This window comes from Stomoxys calcitrans, chromosome 2 (assembly GCF_963082655.1).
Source record: "Stomoxys calcitrans chromosome 2, idStoCalc2.1, whole genome shotgun sequence".
NCBI classification, from domain to species: Eukaryota; Metazoa; Arthropoda; class Insecta; order Diptera; family Muscidae; genus Stomoxys; species Stomoxys calcitrans.
Genome location: NC_081553.1, coordinates 79,199,671 through 79,225,797, shown reverse-complemented (window position 1 = coordinate 79,225,797; position 26,127 = coordinate 79,199,671). Strand labels below are relative to the sequence as shown.

The window sequence follows — 26,127 nt, the reverse complement described above, 5'->3', positions numbered from 1 at the left end:
TTTCCAAAATTATGTTAATTCTTTTCACTTTTACTCACAACCTAAAATGCCTTCCAACCTTTATATTGCTATTTCAATACACCTTAATCATGGTTTTTGGCAATATCTACTTGTCTGTCTGTGCCACTTTTCCCCACGACCCTCTTAATGACTCTATCGAAAATCCCATTCAGCATCATTTGTTCTTGTTTTGAAAAAAGAGAACAACGAAACTAAACCATATATGGGAATATTGCACACTTTCAACATGAGGTAATAAATTAAGCCGCAGGGTATACGATTTTCGTAAAGCTACAACATCTCTGGCAATTGGTAATATTTACGTACAATGGGCAAGGTTTAGGAAAATCACTCAATCTACTGGAAATGCTTTATATGAGGGCTATATATAACAATTGACCTTTGACCTGAAGGGAGTTTTCTGTGTGTGTGCTTGTATGGCTGGGAGACTAATCGTACTTTAAATACCAACATGCAAGAAGTTAAATCGGATGACCCCTTATATTTTCATGCCCCAACGGAATATACCAGTTCGGAGTCTCTGTGTTTAATTTTTGGGACATATATGTTATTCACCCATTCTAACGCTGTCGTGTTCGTCGGTGGACGGAGAGATGGACGAACGAGGTTAGATCTGCTTAGAATATATGAAGACTGCTATATAAGTTTCTGGCATAGGCAACATCAATTGTTGCCAGGTGCAATCAGAATTTTCCATTGGAAAGTGCATTGACTTACAATCATCATTTGTGTTGTTTACAGTCACTTGAAAAAATTAATTTGACAAAAAACATGTAAAAGCGGGCTAAGTTTGGCCGGCCCGAACTTTACATACCCACCTGTTCGGATATATTGGGTTGCCCAAAAAGTAATTGCGGATTTTTTAAAAGAAAGTAAATGCATTTTTAATAAAACCCAGAATGAACTTTAATCAAATATACTTTTTTACACTTTTTTTCTAAAGCAAGCTAAAAGTCACAGCTGATAACTGACAGAAGCAAGAATGCAATTACAGAGTCACAAGCTGTGAAAAAATTTGTCAATGCCGACTATATGAAAAATCCGCAATTACTTTTTGGGCAACCAATATATATTAACCACCTTACGTCATAAAACAGTGAAAAATAGATCATTTAACTAGATATAGTCCCATCTCCACCATATTCAGGAAGGCTATGTAAGGGTCTACCACAAGTCATTGCACCAAATTCATTACTTAAAAAATGAAACTTTTATGGACCTAGAACTTAAATCGGGAGATGGGTATATGTATGAGGCAGCTTTATCCAAATATAGACCGACCTGAATCATATTGAACACCAATATCGTAGAGCCTAATATAGCCCACAGTGCCAAAATTTAGCGAAATCGAGTAATAAACATGCCTTTATAGACCCAGGAACTCAAGTTGGGAGATCGGTAATAGCAGCTATATCCAAACATAGCCCGATCTTGACCATACTGGTTATAACAAATTGAGAAATCGGACAATTAATGCGCCTGTTAAGAGCCCAAGATCTTAAATCAAGAGTTCGGTCTGTATAGCAGATATATCCAAATATGGACCGATCTAGGCCCAATTAAACAAGGTTATCGAGGACCATAACATAACTTAGTGTCCTAAATTTCAGCGAAATCGGACTATAAATGCGTTTTTTATGGGCCCAAGACATTAAATCGAGAGATCGGTCTATATGGCTGCTTTATCTAAATATGACAATAAATACCCCTTTTAGGGGCCCAAGATCTTAAATCGGGAGTTCAGTCAATGTGGCAGCTATATCTAAATCTGGACCCATCTAGGCCAGATTAAACAAGGAAAGGTCTTAAATAATTCAGGGTATCAAATTTTATGGAATCGGGCAATAAATGGACCTTTTGTGAGCCCAAGACCTTAAATCGAGAGATCGGTCTATATGACAGCTATAACTAAATCTGGACGATCTAGGCCATATTGAACAAGGATGTCGAGAGGACTTACAGAACTTACTGTCCCGAAATCAAAGAAATCGCATGATAAATGTGACTTTTATGGGCGTAAGACCTTATATCGGCAGATCGGTCTATATATAGTCCGATAAAGTCCATCATCGAACTTAAACTGCCTACGGACGAAAAAAAGAATATGTGCAAAGTTTCAGTTCAATATCTCAAGTTTTAAAGTCTGTCGCGTGATTTCAACAGACAGACGGACATGGCCAGCTAGAGAAAGCTTTTAATAATGTGTGGACTGACACACTAATCGAATCGTTAGACCGGTATGGGGTGGAAGTGGTCTTAACAGACTGGATATGCTAAGAAATAAGTGAATTAGTTGTGGATTCAATGATTTAAAGTGAGGAAAAGATTTGCACATGGCACGCCATAGGGGACATTTGATCGCAACTTCTGCGATCGGCCACCACAAGAATCTTGAGTGAAGAAGGATTTTAACCCTTGACGGACGTTCTTTTTTTCCTTTAAGGGTCTAAAATGCAAATCAATTAGGCAGAAATGCCAAAAGGGTCTTTGAGACTTCAACAGAACGATTTCGACAAGGTCAAATGCTTCGGAGTGTTGAATAAAAGGCTGAATTAGTAGTCTCACATTCGGAAGAATACTGAGAAGGCTCATAGGAGCTGAGCACTATGTAGACGGGGTATATCATCAAAATGGTGCCTGAAAATTAAGATAGTCCTATGGCTTTATTGAAACGTTATTAGACCAATACCCAGACAAAAACAATACGATACAAAATCATTCACCAATGGCGTTGTTGAGAATATTGTCATCGTGCGGGGATGATTTTGTGGACAAGTTTTGTCAATTTCATGAACCGACCTTTGTGGACATTATCACTACCACATGTAGGCAAATAGAAGCGTGCTAAAGTCGGCCGTTCTGAATCTTGGGTACACACTATCATGGATTCTGCCAAAAATGTACCCCTTTTAACTCAGTTTGTATTTGAATTATCAAAGACCGGTCTCTTTATCATTATCAAATAGGGAATTGATTGTGGCTTCTATGCTCTCAAGAATTCATATCGGGGTATCGGTTTTTAACGGAGCCTATATCAGTATATATGCTAATTTCGATTATATTTGGCACGGGTGTTGGAAGTCAGAACAGAAGTTCTTGGGCCAAATTGTACTCAATTGGATGAAAATTGGGGGCTGTGACTGTGGGGGCTATTTCAGTTTAAATACCGATTCGGCAAGGATTTTAAAAGTCGGTATAGAAGTAATTGGGCCAAATTTTACTCAAATCGAATGAAAATGCTCTGGGGGCTTAAGAAGTCAAAACTGGGCATCGGTTTGTAAGGGGCCTATATCAGTTTATAGAACGATTCGAATTATTCTCGGCAAGGATGTTGAATGTGAGAACAGAAGTTATTGGGCCACATTTAACACAAATCGAATGAAAATTCTCTAAGGGCTCATTAAGTCAAAACTGGGCATCGGTTTATATGGGAGCTGTATCAGTTTATAAACCTGTCCGGATCATACTTGGCAAAGATTACAGCCAAATTTATGCCAAATTGGGTGAAAATATACACTCAACCAAATTTCTTATTCAAAACAGCAAAAATGTTTGCTAAAACAGCAGTTTTTGTCTGCTGAAAATGGGAAAGCAGACATTACTGCTGTTTCAGCAAACATAGGGCTGCTGTATTAGCAAACATTTCTAACTGCTATTTCAACTAACAAAATCGGCTGTTTTGAGTACACAAGTCTGCTGAAAAAAATGAATATGCTACTTTTCATGGTTGCCAGTTATTTGTTTTGATTACTTTTGGAATTTTTTAGATCTTTTTTTTTAGATTTTGTATTCCGCTAAAAATTTACCCTTATTAACTGAGTTTGTGTTTGAATTATTTTGATCTCAAAAGTCTTATTGGGATATCGGCATTAAGGAGGACTATATCACCATATTGGCCGATCCGGATAAAACTTGGCTCTGGTGTTGTAAGTCAAAAGTTATCAGGTGAACATTTAAATGAACAGCTAAATCAGGTGAACATTTAGGCTTCTAAGAGCTGAAGAAGTCAAATCAGGGGATCGATTTATATGAGGGCTATATCTGCTTATAGACCGATTCGGATCATACTTGGCGTAGATGTTGGAAGTCATAAAACAAGTCCATGTTCCAAATTTTACCACAAGCGGAAAAATGTGAGACTTCTAAGGGCTCTAGAAGTCAAATCCGGGAATCGGTTTACATGGGGGCTACATCCAAATCTGAACCAATATGGCTCAAGTGTATGTGCAAAATTGCAAACGGCGAGCTTAACGCGTTCGACCGCTATCGTGATTTCGACAGACGGACATGACTAGATAGACTCAAAATGTCGAGCCAATCCAAAATATGTATGCTTTATGGGGTGGCAGATCAATATTTCGAAGTGTTGCAAACGGAATGACTAGATTAGTAAACCCCCTAATCATGGTGGTGGATATAACAATGTTCGTATTTACAATACCATAAAAAAAGTCTTGCAACAAACGGGGCCAGGCTGGAGACTGCAAACTTTTTGTAGCGCATAAATTGTTTGACAACATTCTGCGCTATAAAGAAATTCTTGCATTTTTATCATAAACAAAGTGCCAATGTTTTTCACAAAAGAAGTTTGCTTGTCGAAAAATTCGTTTATGGAATTCTTGGTGATGGGTATAAAAACAATTAATCTTAAAACTTTTAGGCGTCCTTGATGCTATGTGATAATGTAAACACACAAGTATGGGGTGCAGGGCACAGGTTCGATTCTCAGCAATCTTTTTACAATCTTTAAAAAAAGCAACATCGATTTTTTGCTCACACAAAAACTGATGTTTATTTATGAACATTTGTGGCTTACATCACTTTAATGAGCCGATGAGATCAATTTGACATCACCATGGTTGATTTTGAAGAAAAATTGGAACTAAGCATATTACAGAGTTTCAGCGAATTGGTTGTAAGTTGGGAGTAGAGCCATGCATTTAAGACAATTCAAGCAGCCACTGCGGCTATGTTTTTTAAGGCGATTGAAGAGTGGATAGAAGATAAAGGCTGGTCAAACTACCGCGGAGTAGTCGAGAAGATGATTGGAAAGCCTTAAAGGTAGGGCATGATACATCGTTAGATCAATGCTAGAGAGTATAGCCCCAGACCTATACTCTCTAGCATTGTCTACATCAAGGGCCCAAAGTATTGGGTTGCCCAAAAAGTAATTGCGGATTTTTTAAAAGAAAGTAAATGCATTTTTAATAAAACTTAGAATGAACTTTAATCAAATATACTTTTTTTACACTTTTTTTCTAAAGCGAGCTAAAAGTAACAGCTGATAACTGGCAGTAGAAAGAATGCAATTACAGAGTCACAAGCTCTGAAAAAATTTGTCAACGCTGACTATATGAAAAATCCGCAATTACTTTTTGGGCAATCCAATATTTGTGACACATTATTTACGTATTGTGGGCCAGAAGGCCAATAGGAACCAAAACAACAGTCGGCTTAGTTGTAAAGCCAGAGGACAGTCATTAATGAATTTGATGCATGCGAAATCTTTGATGGTGACACAGTCCGTGTTACCTTGATCGCCGTAAAAATAAATGGGGGATACGTACGTTATCAAATGAAGTTAGCACTGAAGATATTTAAGAAGAACAATGGTGGCTTTGGATATCATTGCAAGATTTAGAGGACTGAAAACGACTGAGAATGGGTTCGGAAAGTGATAGCGTGTGCAGGACATGTGGAGAAGATGACGAGATGTTAGAGCAACAACAGCCTTTGTAGCTGGAAAAAAATCCGACACTAATAGCCGACTTCGAAGTATAAAACAGGTACCGCTTAGGAATGTGAGAAGCTCCGAATTCACAATACATATTCTTTTGAAGTTTCTTTTCATTCTTTGAAGCGTGCAACAATTGAATTACTGGGTTATATGTATAGCCATAGTGGCATTGGGCGGATTTTAATGCATGCTGGCATTTTCTGGATAAGACGATTCCTCAAACACATGATTTAAAATATTAATGACAGACTTATTTCCATACTCAAAAAAACAATCGTTCTAGACCCCATATTTCTGCGATAGTTCCATAAGCCCGATTAAAGTTTTTTTTTGCCTTTTAAGATTCATCCCGAATTAAGCACATTTAACATATTCGTCAAAATAAGGATTTATCCGAATTTTGTTCTAGGTTTTCTTTTCTTTCTTTGTTTTAAATAAAAAAACTTTTAGTTTTCGTCCAAAGTCAAGGCAATTTGTCCATTTTTATGTAATTCTGCTTAATTCTCCCTTCCCTTGAATATCATTATAGTTCTCTCCTGCTGCTTAGCTTCGTTGTAATCGAAAGAAAGACAACGTTTTCTTTATGTTCTATTATTTCATTTTCATAATAAATTTCAATTCAGCTCCTTTAGATTTTTCTCAGGAAATGCTTGATTTCATTATACCCTTTGGGCTATTCTTTTTCCGTGTAATAATTTAAAGCATTCATGCTTTAATTTCTTTTGTTGAATTTGTTCGCTCTCAACCTTTAAGGAAAAAGTGATGCTCCTTTATACTTTAAGCTCATTGGCCACCATTGAGCCCTGTTATAAGAAAATCTTTCTTTTATTTCTCTTTCGCTCTTCCCAAGTAGTAGTAACTTTGTCCTTGTAACTAATCTAGAACAATAACGACCTGGTCTTTCTTTTCTACAGTTTTCCTTTCGAACTTTCCCTCTATACTTATATTCTTGCCACTCTTTACAAGCACCACATAAAAATCATTATTTTTTTAAAATTTTATTTAACTTTTCAACTTCAGTGGAAAAAAGAAGGCAAAAATAGCAAAGACCAGGAAAAATAACGTCATTAGAAATCAAGAGAATAAGAAAATCCTCTGAAAAGCGGGTTGCATAAAAGATAGAAGGGGGGAAAAAATGAAAAAGAAGAAGGAAAAACATTAGCATTAAATTAGCAGTATTTAATCCTTTCACAACTTGCCACACAACAGCCACAACATCTTGACATTTAATTACCTTGGCACCAATGCACACACACCCACACACACATACACATAAACTGCAAGCACACCATGCGAAGTGGATGTGGAGGTGTATACAGCGTAGGATCTCAAAGCCATGAACTAAAATCGGAGACTATCTTGATCTCCCCCTCCTTAGCTTTGGTATGGCAAGGTAACATTGCCATACAAGAGGTGTTAAAACGAGCAAGGATGTCACCATAATAAGTTGCAGTAGGAAATGCATTATGTCAAATGAAATTTAAACCGTCGTCCTTACTGTAGATGCTGTTGCTGCTATTGCAGCTGCAACTAATGCGGCAAAGATTTTTCCCACCTTCTGTATTAGTTGGTGCTCCTTTATCTGCAGTTTTAAGTCGTTGATTTCTTTAGCAGGTGGGGAGCATTAATGTGGCATATATCGGTATACGTTTTGATGTTAGTTCTATAAAACTAAATAATAGAGATAATAGAGCTACGGAGGCTAGAAGGACAGAAAGCGAGATTTGGAGCTTGATGGGGAACGTCTACTCCGATGCACTTGATATCGGTATGTCTTTTATGCTGCCGGACAAAATTGCAGCCTATCCGGCAAAGGTCTGTGCGACATAATGATAGCCGCAATCGATATCCTGGAATAGAATCTAGAACCCTTGAATCTCAGGAAGCGCCTCTTAATGTCTTGAATTCGAAGTGAGTGAGGTTGGGGTGCATGGTGGAACATTAAGAATCCCTGCATTTAAGACAGATCAAGAAATTATAAGGTGGACAAATGTGCTTGGAAACGGCCCAGTTGTTAGTCACACAAACTACTACTTGAATGGTCAACGGAGGCGATGGTAAAGAGATCTATACATGGATTTCGGATGTCCTGGACAAACTGACCTGACATTTACCGGAAATGGATAATGGGAATCCAGTATTATGAAGAAGAAGAAATTGAGACGAATGAGCATTTGGGTAGTTTTCCGGGTCCCGCAGATTGATAAAGACTTTCATACAAGTGTGGGGTTCTTCGTTGATTAATGTAATCTTGGCTCGCTGGTTGGCACACACAAAAACAGTAGACTTTAAGGTTGGTGTGACCAATAGGGCTTATTCGCTAGGTTTTTAAACGCTATCATCTTTTTTTATTCTTCAAGACCCAATTTCGGTTAAATTTTCCTCAAACAAAACAATTTTTTTAAGTCAACATTCAGTCAAATTTTCCTTAAGACAAATTTTAAGTCAAATTTTTTTTAACGTCCAAATTGTAATGAAATTGACAGACAAATTTCTTGAAATTTGGTTGACTTTCAACAAATTCTTTTGATGAGGGAGTTGTTAAAATAGACGTACTACCATGTAGCACACAAAACTCCAATGCCATTCATGACTTGCAAACACAGGTACGAGTCCCCGGGTCGGTCAAAACAAAACCTAATTTTTGTTTTCATTAAACTTATTCTAGAAAACTCCGCACAAAATATTTAATTTCGTATTCAGAAAAATGATATTTAGAGTAGTTTTTACTTTTTTTTAAATTTAATAAATTGAGACACTTATTACTGTTTAGCAGTACATAATGAGTTATTTCATCATAAGTAAGATGATGTCGGTAGGCTACCAAACATGAGATCATGAGTTCAAACCTCTGCGGCACCAAAATTATTAAAATTTGTTTTTAAGGGAAATAGTGGTAGAGAGAGTGACAGAGAAAACTCCGAAGGTGGCAGTAAAACGAACGAGACAAAGCAATGCGAGCCAAACAAAGAAAATAACCAGTATGGAAGGGCAAAAGTCGGGCGGTGCCGACTGTGTAATACCCTACACCTAACCTATAAGTACAATGTGGGACCTATATCCAATTCTGATGGACCTCGGCGAGCAAATATGTTCAAACTGAAAAAACTATGGTTGACTAATGACAACATTATGGCAAATTACCCAAAATCTGACGAACGTATATATGACAGCTATATCTAAATCTGGGTCGATTTCCATGAAATTCACCAGTAATTGGCTTGCAAATTGTGCCTTTAAACAACAAATTTGTACTTTCGATCGTTGAGATTCAAAATAAATCGTTGCAGGAAAATTAGCAATTTTCGTGGTAGTTTTTTCGACCAAAGTTGTTGTTTTTCAAAATTATTTTTAGCTTTGGACATACTTTTCCCATATCAATGAGTGTAGTCCTATTGAAGTTTAAGCTCAATGATAAGGGGCCTCCTTTTTTATGCCGAGTTCGAACTGTGTGCCGCATAGCGACACCATTTGATAGAGAAGTTGCAACATGTCAGGATACCTCGCAAATGTAGACAGCATTAGTAAGGGGATAACCACCAATGAACATTTTTCCAATGTTGAACCCAGGCGATCGGCGTCACAAGCGGACGTGCTAACCTTTGCGGCACCGTGAACTCCGTGCTGTGAGCATTAAATTTAGTTGAAACAAGTAAAAGCGTGCTTTGTCTGCCTGGGCCGAATCTTATATTCCCTCCACCATGGGTCACATTTGTCAAGTTCACTATTTCCATGCTATAGGAGCTGTATCAGGTTATGGACCAATTTGGATCATACTTGTTTTGGATGTTGGTTATCATAGTTAATGCCACTGTGCAAAATTTCACTTGAAGTGGATAACAATTGCTCCCTAAAGGGGTTCAAGAATTAAAATCGTTGTATCGGTTTTTTTTGGGAGCTAAATCAGGCTATGGACAGGTTCAGAGCATACATGGCATGTATGTTGGAAGGCAAAGGAGAAGTCGTTGTACAGTCAGGAGAAGGCGTTTTTTCAGAGGCTCCAGAAGTATAATCGGGAGATCGGTATATATGGGAGCTCTTTCAGGTTATTAACTGATTTAGACCCTATTCGGCATTGTTGTTGGAAGTCTAAACAAAATACTTTAAAAATTTCAGCAAAATCTCTCAAGAATTGCACCGTACTCAAGATCCAAGATCGTTTTATATGACAGTTATATCATGTTATGAACCGATTTGGACCATGCCTGACAAAGTTCAGGGAGGTCATAGTAGAACAACTATTGCAAAATTTCAGACACAGAACAGAAATAAGAACTACACCCTCTAAAGGCTTAAGAAGTTAAGATCAAAGATCGGTGTTTATAGCATCGGTATCAAAACATGAACCGATATAGGCCATTTACAATCCTAACCGACCTATACCAATAGAAAGTATTCGTGAAAAGTTTCAAGCGTTTAGCTTTATTCCTTCGAAACATTCGACAGACGGTCGGATATCGTATCCCCACATATACCAAAAAACAGGATGCTTGTAAAATTTTGTATAAATTGTTGTTTAAAGTTTTCCAATTATCCAAATACTTCATTCACATATAATTTCGTTTGCTATCAAGTACAAAGTTTTTCAAAATTTATGGACAAAGAGAATTTCCTACCCTACCCTATAAACCAGTACTGATGGTAGTCGCATCCTAAATAGCATTTGCTCTTAAGCAAGTGACTGCTTCTGTGCTTGAATGTCATTTATAGTAGTGTAGGGCTCCATTGTGGAATGAGGGGTGACTCAAGCATTGCTTTATTGTTCATTTTCCAGTTCGATGTTTGCCTTTGTGGTTGGCATGCCATTACTACAATGTCTGAAGCTCTACCCTTCAGGTGGTAGCTAGCTCTGAAGCCATTCATGGCGATACTGTCTATCCGCCTGTCACATAGTCTTTTTGTTTGGCAACAAGCACTCGAATTGGAGTCTTCCTTGGAGCTCTTTGTGAAAATATTCCACCATGCAAAGGTGGTATGCTGGCTGGTTGAAACTAAAAATATCTGTTGTTGACATAAAGTGGCAATTTTAATGTTAAGATAACTACTGTCATTGCTGCGACACTAACGGCGACGCAGCCGGCGACATTCAGCATCATGATGCAGCAAAAGGAGAAAATATAATCGTCAATTCTCCATTAACATTCCAACTCACGTACAGCGACTGTGATTCAGGATATGAGGTGAGTTTTTTTTTTCTGTCCACCTTTCACAGTGTGAATCACAGTGTGAAAGTGTTTCAGCCCATTGCGATTAGTCGTGATCCTAGTCAGTGCTGGGCGGACATTATGTGTTAAGGTGCTTAAATGAGCCTTCGGCAAAAACCAAAACACCTTAAAAAAGAAAATTGAGCAAAAATATGAAATGACCAAACAAAGGCACGTTTCTAACAACCAAAGGATTTTCTAATGCTTTGAAGGCGAGCGTTCGGTCATCACGGATATTACCTTTAGGGTAGGGAAAAGCTTATTAAAAAGTTCCCACGTGTAAAGTGCCAATGATGAGCCTCAGATGCTAATCCATTGTTTGTGTTGTATGCTCGTAGTGGAAAATATAACTGCACTTTCCCATTAATGGGAAATAGGCACGCTTAAGGTGCTTGATTTCAAAATGCCCATGAAAATCGTTAGCACTAAAGTAAAGTATTCAAACTTAAACTTGACTTGGGAAATTAAAGATCAAATGGTTTAGCCGAATAAAAGTTTAAGTTGGCAGAGTACAAATAAAAATGTCTTATGAATGTTGAATAAAAAAAGAACAAAACTTTATCAATAGTTCCTCTGAGAGTCCAAATAACCCATTATCGATATCAGATGAGAGAATTGGCGGTATGGAGTAACCCCTAATTCTTTTGTCCGATATTGATAAAATTTTGGTATTTATATTTTGTATTGGGTTGCCCAAAAAGTAATTGCAGATTTTTCATATAGTCGGCGTTGACAAATTTTTTTACAGCTTGTGACTCTGTAATTGCATTCTTTCTTCTGTCAATTATCAGCTGTTACTTTTAGCTTGCTTTAGAAAAAAAGTGTAAAAAAGTATATTTGACTAAAGTTCATTCTAAGTTTTATTAAAAAAGCATTTACTTTCTTTTAAAAAATCCGCAATTAATTTTTGGGCAACCAATTAGACGTTTTGGCCACTCGTTTTTCCAATTTCTCCCAAGACTTCAGGCAATCAAACGGTGATGTGCCACTCATAATTGACCGACCTACGACGCTCAAGTGGAACAGTCTTGCGGAATAAACATACGCCAATTTGCTTAGAAGTGGTTTTTCTGCGAAAATCTTTTGTTGTATATGGCTTGACTTTGAAGACCCACTCGGTTGTAGTGGGCTCATACTCATCTATGATTCGCTACCTGTGAAGATTTTACAAAAGTTGTTTGAAGCATCGCGATCGTGTTTCTACGACATTCCTTTACACTAATCGATACGAGACTTTTTTTGAGCGATAGTCAAATTGTGGGGAACAACGAGAACAAACCTTTTTTGCGGCAATGTGTTCATTCAATATCGAATGTATGCTGTTGGGAGAAATGCCCACGAATACCTCTAACTCATGGTATGTCACATGACGATTGTGGATTATAAGTTCACGCAAGGCATCGATGTTCTTTGGTATAACGACCTTTTCGGAATTCGACTCTTAGCAGGCGTTGGTCAGTTTTTCATACAAAGTTTAAAGTTCATCTGAAGGAGGCCACCGTAGCGCAGAGGTAAGCATGTCCGCCTATGACGCTGAACGCCTGGGTTCGAATCTTGGCGTGACCATCAGAATAAATTTTCAGCGGTGGTTTTCCCTCCTAATGCTAGCAACATTTGTGAGGTACTATGCCACGTAAAACTTCTATCCAAAGAGGTGTCGCACCGTAGCACGCCGTTCGGACGCGGCTATAAAAAGGAGGCCCTCACTTCACTCATTGATATTATGTGAGAAGTTTGCCCCTGTTCCTTAGTGGAATGTTCATGGGCAAAATTTGCAAATATTGGGTTGCCCAAAAAGTAATTGCGGATTTTTTAAAGAAAGTAAATGCATTTTTAATAAAACTTTTTTTCTAAAGCAAGCTAAAAGTAACAGCTGATAACTGACAGAAGAAAGAATGCAATGACAGAGTCACAAGCTGTGAAAAAATTTGTCAACGCCGACTATATGAAAAATCCGCAATTACTTTTTGGGCAACTCAATATATTCTTGATCACCGTAAATGTCTAAGACGATCTAGCCATGTCCGTCAGTCTTCAAAAATAAAGATATTGAGCTGAAACTTTGCACCGACTCTTTTTTTGTCCATAAGCAGGTTAAGTTCGAAGATGAGCTATATCGGACTATATCTTGACATAGGGTCTTAGGCCCATAAAAGCCACATTTATTATCCGATTTTGCTGAAATTTGGGACAGTGAGTTGTGTTAAGCCCTTCGACATCCTTCTTCAATTATCTAAATCTGCCATATAGGCCGATCCGCCGATTTAGGGTCTAAGGCCCATAAAAGCCACATTTATTATCCGATTTTGCTGAAATTTGGGATCTCTCGATTTAAGGTCTTGCTCTCATAAAAGGTGCATTTATTGTCTGATTTTGCCCAAAATTTTTTGACAGTGAATTGTGTTAGGCCATTCGACATCCTTCTTAAATTTGACTCAGATCGGTCTAGATTTAGATATAGTTGCCATATAGACCGATCTCTCGATTTAATGTTTTGTTGCCATATAGCTGCCATATAGACCGATCTCTCGATTAAAGGTTTTGTTGCCATAAAAGGCGCATTTATTGTACGATTTGGCCGAAATTTTGAACAGTGAGTTGTGTTAGGCCCTTTGACATTCTTTTCAAATTTGGCTCAAATCGGTCCGGATTTAGATATAGTTGCCATAAAGACCGATCTCTCGATTTAAGGTTTTGTTGCCATAAAAGGCGCATTTATTGTCCGATTTCGCTGGCCCAAATCGGCCCAGATCTGGATATAGCAGCCATATTCACTGGATTTTGACGAAAGGTGGATTACATATATACCCGAGGTAGTGGGTATCCAAAGTTTGGCCCGGCCGAAATTAACGCCTTTTTACTCGTTATTCCTTCAGATTAAGATAAAAATGCTTTTCCTCACCAGAAATGACTTTCGTCACCAGAAATGCTGTTAAAATGTTCAGTAACAACATTTTGGAGGTGTCTCAATCGGAGTGGAAAAAGTGCTTCGACAATTGGTTTGAGCGCATTCAAAAGTGCAAAAATCATGCTGGTGGATAGTTTGAAAAATCAATTAAATCATTTTTGATGACAAAAATTTGCATTTTCATTATTAGGCCAGAAATTTGCGTAGCAGCCCTCGCACAAGGTTGCAGCAATATGTGTGAAAAACGGAATGAATAGATAAGTGTTCCCCCATTCTATGATGAAGCATAACATCCAAAATTGCAGCCAAATCGGATAATAATTACTCCTTCTTCCTTGGCCCCTTAACAAATCACATCTGACGCACATCAATTAAAATTATTTGTGCCTGATTTAGCGGGGCAAAATTTTGTTTGTTAGGATTTAAAGAAAAATTTTATTTTATCTAAACTTTCTTTGAATTTTCCTTACAAAAGCTTTTCATGTTTCACAATTTTTAGTTTACTGTCAAAATGCAATACCTTTGTATTCTCCAAATCCATTTTTCAGTGTCCTAATTCCTTGACTTCAATGACAATGTCATTTAATGCCTCGAATGGGCATATTCCAATTTTGCAAATAAGCTGTAAAACTACTCCAAAGAGAGTCTTTTTGAAAAATTAGAAACACTTCTGTCAATTAGCCCTAAGACCCAATTTGAAATCAAAAATAAGCCCCTGGAGCATTGTAGACATAGAAAAAATGGTTGTTCATCATTGCCAGGCCACATGGAGACAATCGAACTAAAGAAAGACATTTTGAAGTTTATCGGTATGTAGCAGTGGGGGTGGTTGCGTTGAGTTTGCGTTTCAGTGCTTGTGTGTGTGTGTGTAAAAGTGTTAATGAGTTAGGAAATTAAGTTCATTTGTGACCTACAGGGGTTGCCTGTGTCCCCTTACTATCCGTTCTTTGAAGTGCAAAAGAAAAAAACAGATATTCCGAAAAAAGGACATTGAGAGTGGAGAAGACAAGACCAAATCCCTTTAGAAACTATGAAAAGAGCACAATTTACATTTTTGTCATGTCGTAGATACCACCATCAGCCATGGTTGAGGTTTATAATTAAGGAAATGGCATACCGTTTGCAAATGTACTACTATAGCGTAGCTCAATTCAATGTTTTGTGTCCTCATACAATGCGAACAACGACTTACAAGGATATGCTCGCTTGCCCCCTCTCTCACTCTCACTCTGCCCCGGCATATAGTACAGGGAAATTCTAATTAAGGCACGTTTGGCGCGTTTTACCATTTCGTAATATCCTTTTGTTCACAATTCTCTAGCTTTTTTAGTTGCGTTCTTTCTTCTTGTTCAAAGTCAAATGGAAAACAATATTTGAAATTAAATTGCAGATAATGCACATAGCCAACAACTATGATATAAGAATTATAAAAGAAAAAAATTGAGATTTAAAAAATTTTTTATAACTTTATATATATTTTATAACTCGAGTATTTTTTATAACGTGTTGCTCTTTTTTCCGTATCTCTTCCATTTCAGTTTCCACAGTAGCTGTTGAAGCGGTATTGGGCCGTACAGCCACTTTGCCATGTGACATCGAACCGGAAGCCAAGGATGACAGAGTTTATATGGTCCTGTGGTTTCGTGAAAGTGCTGGTAAACCTCTTTACAGGTAAAGCTCTCTTACAAATATCATGTCTTGTGGGGAAATATACATACGAATACTTAAAGCGCCAAAAAGCGTTACTAACAATTACAAACAAAAAAAAAAATGCACATGTTGTGTTAAACGCCAGTACACAGTAGGAAAGTTTGTACAAATATACACTCACACCGACACTATAACATACATTTCCGCATATGAAACTCGCCTTGGGAATGTGAGTGAGGGACAGTGCTGCCATTAATGTAACAATTTTTGGAAAAAAAGTCGGATAAAAATAGATTTTGAAAATTATTTACACCTTTTTATAGGCTAGGCTTATGTACAGTAATAAAGGGAGACTTATGCTCGATATACGAAAACGGTTACACTTTGACTGGCATGGGGGATCGCGATTTCTGATGCTCGATGTTTCTTCATCAACACCTTTGTCAAATTGATTGAGGTGCTTTACATGCCCAACGACTATTGAGCATGGTGTAAAGCACACTTTTGTTTTGAAACAAGGCTCAATAAGTCCTCTTACTCTACTTAGCGCAGTAAGAGAGAAGAAAGCCTTACTTTCCACTATTCCGATAAAAACTAATCATCAATGCTAAGAACAAAAAGTAAAAACGTGCGCGTGCCGAACTTTAGATACCCACCACCATGGATAAATTAACTATCCTCTTTAATAACCACTCTACTACGATATCCATACTAATATGCAAATGGGCGCTGACCTGGTTCATAGTTCAAGTCACAGTTTCAGCGAAATCGGTCAACAAATCCGATTTTTATGAGATTAAGACCCTAAATTGAAAAATCGGTCTATATGACAACTATATCTGAATAAAGACCAATCTGAACCATATTTGAGTCGGACATCGGAATGCTTTATTCAACTCACTGTTTCAAATTTCAGCGAAATCGGATACTAATTGCGGCTTTTATGGGATTTAGACCCTAAATCGGCAGAGCAGTCTATATGCCAGCTATATCTAAATATGATCTAATCTGAACCATGTATGAGTCGGATGTCGGGAGGCTTAAAAAAACTCACTGTTTTCAATTTCATCGAAATCGGATAATAAGTGCGCCTGTTACGGGCTTAAGACCTTAAAACGGCATATCGGTCTATATGGCAGCTGTGTGTAAATATGGTCTGATATGCGGCATATACGGGTTGAAGATCGGGGACTCTATTTTAATTTCCTGTTTCAAATTTCAGCAAAATCGGACAAAAAATTGGCTTCTAGGAGCTTAAGACCGTAAATCAGTAGATCGGTCTATATGACAGCTATATCTGAATAATGAACAATATTTGGGTCCGATATCGGGAGGCTTTAATCAACTCCTTATTTCAAATATCAGCAAAATCGAAAAATAATTGCGGCTTTTATAGGCTTCAGACCGTAAATTTGCTGATCGGTGTATAAGGAGGCAATATCTGATTAATGACGGATCTGAACCATATTTTAATTTAATTTAATCAACTCCATATTTCAAATTTCAGAGAAATTGGATATTAACTGCTGCTTTTACGGGCTTAAGACCCTTAATTGCTAGATCAGTCAATATGACAACCATATCCAAATATAGTCCGATTTAGTCCCTAAAATTGGTTACCGAATTCGTTTTCTAATCTCAAACACCTTTCATTTGAGCCACGTATTGTCATTGTCGGTATATGTTTACCCTTTGGGGGGTATTTTGTGTTAGGGGTGGTGCCCCAAATACATGGTCCTACATAAAAGGGTAGACCCCAGAAAATCGTGCTATACTCCCCTATACCTTTTATTTGTGCCCCACATTGATATGGCCGGTAAATATACCCGATTTAGTGGTGTTTTGGTGCTCTATGTTCATATATCTTTATATCATTGATTTGAAATTCGAAATTGGATATTAACGTCGTTTTCGAACTCCGGTTTGCGGTATGGGCCCTACAAACTTTCAATATTGAGCTCCACTGTCGTGAAGACCCAAAAACCTTTCATATAAGCCCCATATTGCTATGGCCGTATATTTGTCCTCTTAAGGGGATGTTTTTAGGGAGGGGTTGCCCCCCACCCCCAACACTTGGTCCCACATTTTAATATTAGATTTGTACTCAAATACCTTTTATTTGAGCCCCATATTACCATGGTCAGTAAATAAGTCCTGTTGGGGAAGTGTTTTGGGGAAGAGGTGACCCCCAATAACTTGGTCCCACATTTGGATATCGGATTTGTATTCTACTCGAAAATACCTTTAATTTGAGTCCCATATTGCCATGATCGGTAAATATGTTCGACTTAGGGGTGTTTTGGGGGTTGCGGTGGTCCCCCAAACACTTGTTCCTACATCCTCCAGCAGAGACAAAGAAGAAAATCTGGTAAATGATACAGATAGTGTGCCAAACTGCTAGTGGGCGACAATGGCAGCGAAGAGGATACCCCAGAACCAATCCCTGATGATGGTATATAATGTTTACCTCTTAGTCAGAATGTGGTCTAAGTAGCTGTGACCTGACTAAAGAACAACAAAGCACCAGGAGCCGACGGTTTACCCACCGAACCATTTAAGATCGGAGGCGACACGCTGATAAGGCGTTTCCATCAGCTAGTCTGCACGATATGGCCAGAAAAACGCATACCCGATGATTGGAACCTCAGCACACTATGTCCCGAACACAAGAGAGAATGCGCCAACTACGGAGGAATGAGTCTCCTTCCTGTCGCATACAAGAAACTCTCGAACATGCTGCGTGAAAGACTTAAGCCTTAAATCAATGAGATAATTAGGCCCTATCAATGCGGCTTTAGACCTGGTGAATCCACCGAAATTTTGAAAATTTTTTCTGATGGTCTCGTCAGGTTTCGAACCCAGGCGTTCAGCTTCACAGGCGTTCAGCTTCACAGGCGTTCAGGGTCCCAGGCGTTCAGCGTCCCAGGCGTTCAGCGTCCCAGGCGTTCATCGTCCCAGGCGTTCATCGTCATAGGCGGACATGTTAACCTTTGACCTACGGTGGGCTCCTGTCCTGATATAGCTCCCATATAAACCGATCTCCCGATTTGACTTTTTTAGTCCTTACAAGCCGCAATTTTTGTCCGATTTAGATGAAATTTGTAACATAGTATTCTACTATGACTTCCAATAATTGTGCCATGTACGGTGCAAATCGTACCTGATATAGCTCCCATGTAAACCAGTCTCTGGATCATCAGGAGGATACAAAAACTTGCATTCCTCACCAAACAAACGATACAAATTCTACCACTCACACCGTCTGAGCAAATATTTAAATAACAAATCTCTCCCAACAAATGTGACTTCAGAAAATCACAACGGCAACACTGGTAACTATGCATAAACAGCAGCACAACGCGTTCCATAGACATGTGAGGGTCGAATTTTTTTTTTTACACAAACTTGGCGTTACAAGAATAACACCAGCAAGAAAAATATATGAAATCCAAAATGGGGGGGAAAAACAAACTAAAAGTGGCATTTAATTGGATGTGGTTGTCAGTTTAAAATGCCAGTTATTCAGACACTCATAGTGCAAGTAACGTTAGCATAATTTGTAACACAAGACAACCAGCCACCTACCCACCTAGCCACCTAGCCATCCAGCCTTACAGAGAGGCAACTGCAAATGCATTTCGAAAATATTGTGCGAAAGCTTTTTGTAGTAACGGTAGTGCCTGACAACGTCACCAATGAATTCTAAGCCCATCTCAGGTGTTTGTTCTATGAGCACCAGAGCTTTTTTCATCCTTCTAACGTTTTTCGTTGCCATGGAGTATTCTAATTTTCCACTCGGTTTAAATTTCCATTTTTGAGCGCCAGCACATTTTCGTATACACACATGGTGTTTGTCAAGGCATCAGCTGAAACATAATATGAGAATTTTTCATTCGTGTTTTTTTTTGGATTAGATGTGGATGTAAATGCGTATAGTGATGCTGTTAAAATTTCAACTTAACCTATTATGTGGCATACGTTGCGATGGTTGTAGATTTTAAACTGAGTTGTGGGATAATTAAAGAGATATGCACTGCTTAAATGCAATTTAAGTCGATACCAGTGTTGGTAAGATTATGGTGCATAGTAGGTATTTCTCGCAATTTATCTGCAATGAAAGCACACTTATTAAACCTGAATTCATCAAAAATTTGCTAGAATAGCAAAGTCTCTGCATCTCAATGCAATTGTTAGTGATGTTGGTGTTAAGTGTTGAATTAGGCTTTCTACCTGTTTTTCTCGGTACTATCTTTCAACTACTTTTTTTCCAATGAGTTGTAGGATAATTAAGTAAATACTGATAAAATGCTTTTTAGCTGGGAACTGCGCTTGAGATTCTGGAGAATCGTACTTTGATTTGAAAAATCTTCACAAATTCCCAAGTTATGTTAGCTCTGTAGGCCCAAATGCATCAATAAACGACTACTTCTATAGTTATTCTGAGAACGAGAGTAGATATGAAATGATGCTGGTTTGGAGCCAAACTCATAAACTCTTATTTCTTTGTCTTTGAACAACTTATATAACTAACGACTTATATAACTGGAGATTATTCACAAATATCCAATATGATAGCTCACAAGACCTAAATACCTTGTTTATCTATATTACGCATGTTGAAATAAGGTGCTGTTGTTTTGGAGGCAATGTTAAAAGCGTTGATGAATACGCAGCTTTTTGAGGGCTATATTCAAAACTGTTCCGCCAAGCTTTCGTTCAGGCTAAGGGAACTTGGCATGCTGAAAGAAGTCGGTATAACCACATTTCCTTTCTGGATTTATTGGGAGGGTGGACTAAGGTAGGTCTCATACAATCTGGCACCAACACCGATTAGAGATACATTCTTCAGGACTCCCTTTCCGGAAGATGATAAAACTTCGATCTTCACTTATGGCTCTGAAAAGGAGATTGGGACCGCATTGGCGTTCTATTCGGATGCACTCGATATTGGCATTGCGCTGAGACTACAGGAAGAGTTGACGGTTTTCCGCCCGAGGTCTGTGATATTACGATAACTGCAGTTGAAATCATGCACACATAGAAAAAAGTTCTTTGGAAATAGCAAACACTGTCTGCTGACTGTTAGTTGTTAATTTTGTTGCTATTACAGCAGTAGTTCTGCTATTACAGCAGTAGTTCTGCTATTACAGCAGTAGTTCTGCTATTACAGCAGTAGTTCTGCTATTACAGCAGTTTTTCTGCCATTTCAGAACAACAGGCTTATCGCTGAAAAATCTGTTATTTTCTAAAAACGACTGCTACTTGCTTATGAAGAAAAAACAAGTAAGTTCGGCCGGGCCGAATCTTATAGACTCTCCACCATGGATCGCATTTGTCGAGTTCTATGCGCCTTATCTCTTTTTAGACAAACAAAGAATATTCAATAAGAACTATTATGCTTTTGGAGCTAGATCAAGTTATAGTCCGATTCGGGCCATAAATGAATGCTCAATATTGTAGAAGTCATTGTGTAATATTTCAGTTTATTCGGATAAGAATTGCACCTTGAAGGGGCTCAAGAAGCAAAATCGGGAGATCGGATTATTTGGGAGCTGTATCAAGCTATTGATCGATTCTGACCATATTAGACACGTATGTTGAAGGTCATGAGAGAAGCCGTTGTACAAAATTTCTTCCAAATGGGTTGAGAATTGCGCCCTCTAGAGGATCAAGAAATCAAGATCCCAGATCGGTTTATATGGCAGCTATACCAGATTATGAACCGATTTGAATCGTACTTAACACAGTTGTTGGAAGTGACACCTAAACACCACGTGCAAAATTTCATTCAAATCGGAAGAGAATTGCGCACTTTAGAGGCTTAAGAAGTCAAGACCCAAGATCAGTTTATATGGCAGCTATATCAAAGCATGGACCGTTTTGGCCCATTTACAATCCCAACCGACCTACACTAATAAAAAGTATTTTTACAAAATTTCAAGAGGCTAGCTTTACTCCTACGAAAGTTAGCGTGCTTTCGACAGACAGACAGACGGACGGACATGGCTAGATGGACTTAAAATGACGATCAAGAATATTTATGGGGTCTCATACGCATATTTCGAGGTGTTACAAACAGATTGACAAAATTAGTATACCCCCATCCTATGGTGGAGGGCATAAAAATATCCTATTTGTGAATGGATAGAGATAACTCTTTGAAATTTAAAACGGTTTAAGCTGAGGTAAAGGGTGATTTTTTTGAGGTTAGGATTTTCATGCATTAGTATTTGACAGATCACGTGGGATTTCAGACATGGTGTCAGTATGCTTTGACATTTCATCATGAATAGACTTACTAACGAGCAACGCTTGCAAATCATTGAATTTTATTACCAAAATCAGTGTTCGGTTCGAAATGTGTTCATTCACCGTTCAGCGATGAGGCTCATTTCTGGTTGAATGGCTACGTAAATAAGCAAAATTGCCGCATTTGGAGTGAAGAGCAACCAGAAGCCGTTCAAGAACTGCCCATGCATCCCGAAAAATGCACTGTTTGGTGTGGTTTGTACGCTGGTGGAATCATTGGACCGTATTTTTTCAAAGATGCTGTTGGACGCAACGTTACGGTGAATGAACACATTTCGAACCGAACACTGATTTTGGTAATAAAATTCAATGATTTGCAAGCGTTGCTCGTTAGTAAGTCTATTCATGATGAAATGTCAAAGCATACTGAGCATCTTTCTCTTTGACACCATGTCTGAAATCCCACGTGATCTGTCAAATACTAATGCATGAAAATCCTAACCTCAAAAAAATCACCCTTTATTATCGAGATGATGTGGAAAATTGGTCGCCACGGCATTTCGAAAAATTGTTCCGGCTGTCAATTCTTCTTTTGTGGACCGATTTTCATCCAACTGTGCGATCTGCTGATTTAGAGTCTTCAGCCCATAACAGCTGCATTTTCGATCCCGTTGAAATTTGGAACAATGTGTGCAATAATCGGATTGAATATTTTCATCAACATCGGACTGTATAAACCGATATGCTGATTTGAGGTTTCGAACCCAAAGAAGGCGTATTTGTTAGCAGGTTTTGCTGAGTTGCATTACTCCTCTATACCTGCCTGAGTATAGCCAAAATCGAATTGTATTTGGATTTATCTGGTATATTGTATTAGACCCTAATAAGGCCATGAGCTAAAAGGAGCCTCTGTCATTTCCCGAAATTGACAAAACTTGGAACAAGCCCGGCAAGGCAAGCTTATGCGACACCAAAGGCCTACAGACCCATAAGCCTCACGTCATTTCTACTCAAAACCGTGGAACGTATTGTGGACACCATGATAAAGAGTAAAACATCCAACGAACTGCTCAAATGCAAACAGAAGAATAGAAGAATCCTTCGTTGCCAAAACGTACACCCTGGCGGTATGCATTGTCATCGAGGGGGCTTTTAACAATGTGCGGACCGACACACTGATCCAATCTTGAGACTAGTACCGGGTGGACCCGATCCTTATAGACGGGATAAACGGGATAATATGCCAAGGAAAAGGTGGATAAATTGTGTGTCCCAGGGCATAAATATAAAGGCCAAAATTGCACAAGGCACGCCACAGGGGGGCTTTTGATTGCCACTCCTATGGGTGACTTCCATAAAAGACCTATTACGGATGCTGACTGAGGAGGGATTTGAACCCATCTGCTACGCAGACAATGTTATAATACTTCTAAGGGGTAAAGATCGAAACGAGGTATGCAAAAGGGCCGAAAGAGTCTTGCATATGGCATATTACTGGGCTAGACCCAGGGGTCCAATGTTAACCCAGAGAAGACTGAAATATGCCTGTTTACGAGGAAGGCGAAGGTGGGCCCATTTATTGGGTTGCCCAAAAAGTAATTGCGGATTTTTTAAAAGAAAGTAAATGCATTTTTAATAAAATTTAGAATGAACTTTAATCAAATATACTTTTTTACACTTTATTTCTTAAGCAGTAACAGTAACAGCTGAAAACTGACAGAAGAAAGAATGCAATTACAGAGTCACAAGCTGTGAAAAAATTTGTCAACGCCGACTATATGAAAAATCCGCAATTACTTTTTGGGAAACCCAATAACACACCACGTTTCCTCAATAAGACGATTTCGATATCTGACAAGGTCAAATACTTAGGTGTGATCTTGAACAGGAAACTGAATTGGAAGTGTCACATTCAGGAACGTACTGACAAGGCTCGCAGTTGTTGGGCACTATTTGGGCTCGAAATGGGGCCTGAATCCGAGGATAGTCCACTGGCTGTATAGGAGCGTGATAAGACCAATACTTACTTACGCCTCAGTAGTTTGGTGGACTGCTATAGAGAAAAAGTGCAACATAAGAACCATACAAGAGGTTCTGAGAACATGTTGCCTTGGCATAGGCGGAGCGATGAGGACCACGCACACTGGGGCACTGGAGTCTATTCTAGATATCCGACCCATTGGCATATAGATTAGGTGTGAGGCAGCCACTGCGGCTATGGGACAATGGACTGAGGATGGGAACTGCTGATACCATCGCTGTATAATCGAGGCAACGAAGTCGAGTGCGTTGAGTCGAGTACGTTGAGTCGAGTGCGTCGAGTCGAGTGCGTCGAGTCGAGTGTGTCGAGTCGAGTGCGTCGAGTCGAGTGCGTCGAGTCGAGTTCGTCAAGTCGAGTGCGTCGAGTCGATTGCGAAGAACTGCTGCCATCGGCACAATTGTGAATTGCCATCTGGAAAATCATGTTACACGGATGGATCAAAGCTAGAGGACAGAATGGGCCCGGGGGTCTACATTAATAACCCAAGGACTGAGATCTGTTTTAGACTGCCTGACCATAATAGGGTCCTGCTGGCGGAGATCTGGGCGATCACGGAAGGCATGAAGTGGTGTAGTGCTTACGATTGTGAACATCTTTACGGACAGTAAAATTGCCATAAGGGCAATAACTACCAGGACGGTAAGGTCTCGAACAGTCTTGCAGTGTAAGATGGAGGTTAATGCCTTCTCTGAGGATGGCAAAATCCGCATTGTTTGGGTGCCGGACCATAACGGAGTAAGGGGGAATGAAATGGCAGGCGATTTGCCGGTGTTGGCCAGAGGACTGCCTTTCGGGTCGACGCAGTCCGACGCAGGTAAGGGAGTGGGCGACAAATGCGCATGCAACATTGAGGAATAGCGAAATGATCAGTACGACGGCGAAAATCCTATGGGGGATCCAAATCGTGAGAAGACGAGGCTATTACTGAAAGCAAGTAAAACGGAGGTCAGTATAGCTATTGGTATCATAACGGGACACATAGGACTACGAGCTCACTTATGTAAAATCGGTTCGGCAAGGTTATGTAAAATAGGTTCGTCATGTCATTTTAGGGCATGCGGGAAAAGTGATAAAACGTTGGAGCATTTCCTTTGTTATTGCCCGGTTTTCGTGTCTAACAGTATTCCTTACTTAGCACGGAATTCCTTACTTAAAATTTTCTTTTAGAGGTTATTTTATAGTTTCAAAGAGCACTACAAGCCGATTACTGGCTTAGGTGTATGTTCATGGTGGAATGGGACGGATTAATATCTGCACTCTCTTTTCAAACTAACCTAATCTAGAACCAGTAAGGAAAGGCAAAAGTCGGGCGGTGCCGACTATATAATACCCTACACCACCTAGTGCATGTAGTACTTTTTATATGTAGAACTTATCTGGAAATCTAGTCACTCTTTAATTTAGATACCAATTAAAATAGCAATTTAGAACCTTGTAAAAGTTTCCTACCATAGGACAAAAGATTTGGATTTCCACATCTTTTAAAGGCCATATCGGATAAACGATTATATGGGAGTTATATCGAAACCTGTGCCAATTTTAATGACACATAGTGGGACATCAAATAGAGCATCTCACGCCCTAGATTATAGAGATGTGACCAAAATTGTGGATTTTACTGCCTTAAAAAACCATATCGGATGAAATATACACACTGGAGCTATATCTAAATTAGGACCGATTTTAAAGAAATTTTGCGCACGTACTGGAACGTCAATTTAAACGTCTCATATAAAATCGGGCAAAAATTGTGGCTTCTACTGTCTTAAAAAGTCATATCGGATAATTGATATATATATGGTAGCTATATCTAAATCTAAACTGATATTTATGAAGTTTGGCACATACATTGAGACTTCACAAAAACGACTACACGCCAAATTTGGTAGAGATCAGACCAAAACTGTGGCTTCTACAGCTATAATAGTTCAAATCGGATGAAAGATATATATGGTAGCTATATCTAAATCTGAACCGATTTTTATGAAATATTCCAGATATATTAAATGCAGTAACAAAACAGTCTGTGCCAAACTTTGTGCAGATCGGTTGAAAATTGAAGCTACTACGGCCATTTAAGTCCAAACCGGGCGATACATATATATGGGAGCTATATCTAAATCTGAACCTATTTTTATGAAATTTTGCACACATATGGAGACGTCAAATAAAACACCCTGTCCTAAATTTTGTAAAGATCAGTAAAAAAATTGTGGCTTCTACAGCCTTAAACGGCCATATCGGATGAAAGATATATATGGGAGCAATATCTAAATATGGACCGATTTTCATGAAATTTTCCACACATATTAGGACG

The 26,127-nt window shown here is 38.7% G+C and overlaps 1 protein-coding gene across 2 annotated transcripts in view; it reads left to right on the top strand.

The window, feature by feature from the left end:
- LOC106091693 (uncharacterized) overlaps nucleotides 1-26,127 on the top strand; it is an 869,146-nt gene that overhangs the window by 498,670 nt on the left and 344,349 nt on the right. For both annotated transcript variants that reach the window (XM_059363681.1, XM_059363680.1), the window contains exon 2: nucleotides 15,409-15,541. In XM_059363681.1, coding sequence (XP_059219664.1) covers nucleotides 15,409-15,541 — 133 coding nt within the window. The remainder of the gene's footprint in view (nucleotides 1-15,408; nucleotides 15,542-26,127) is intronic.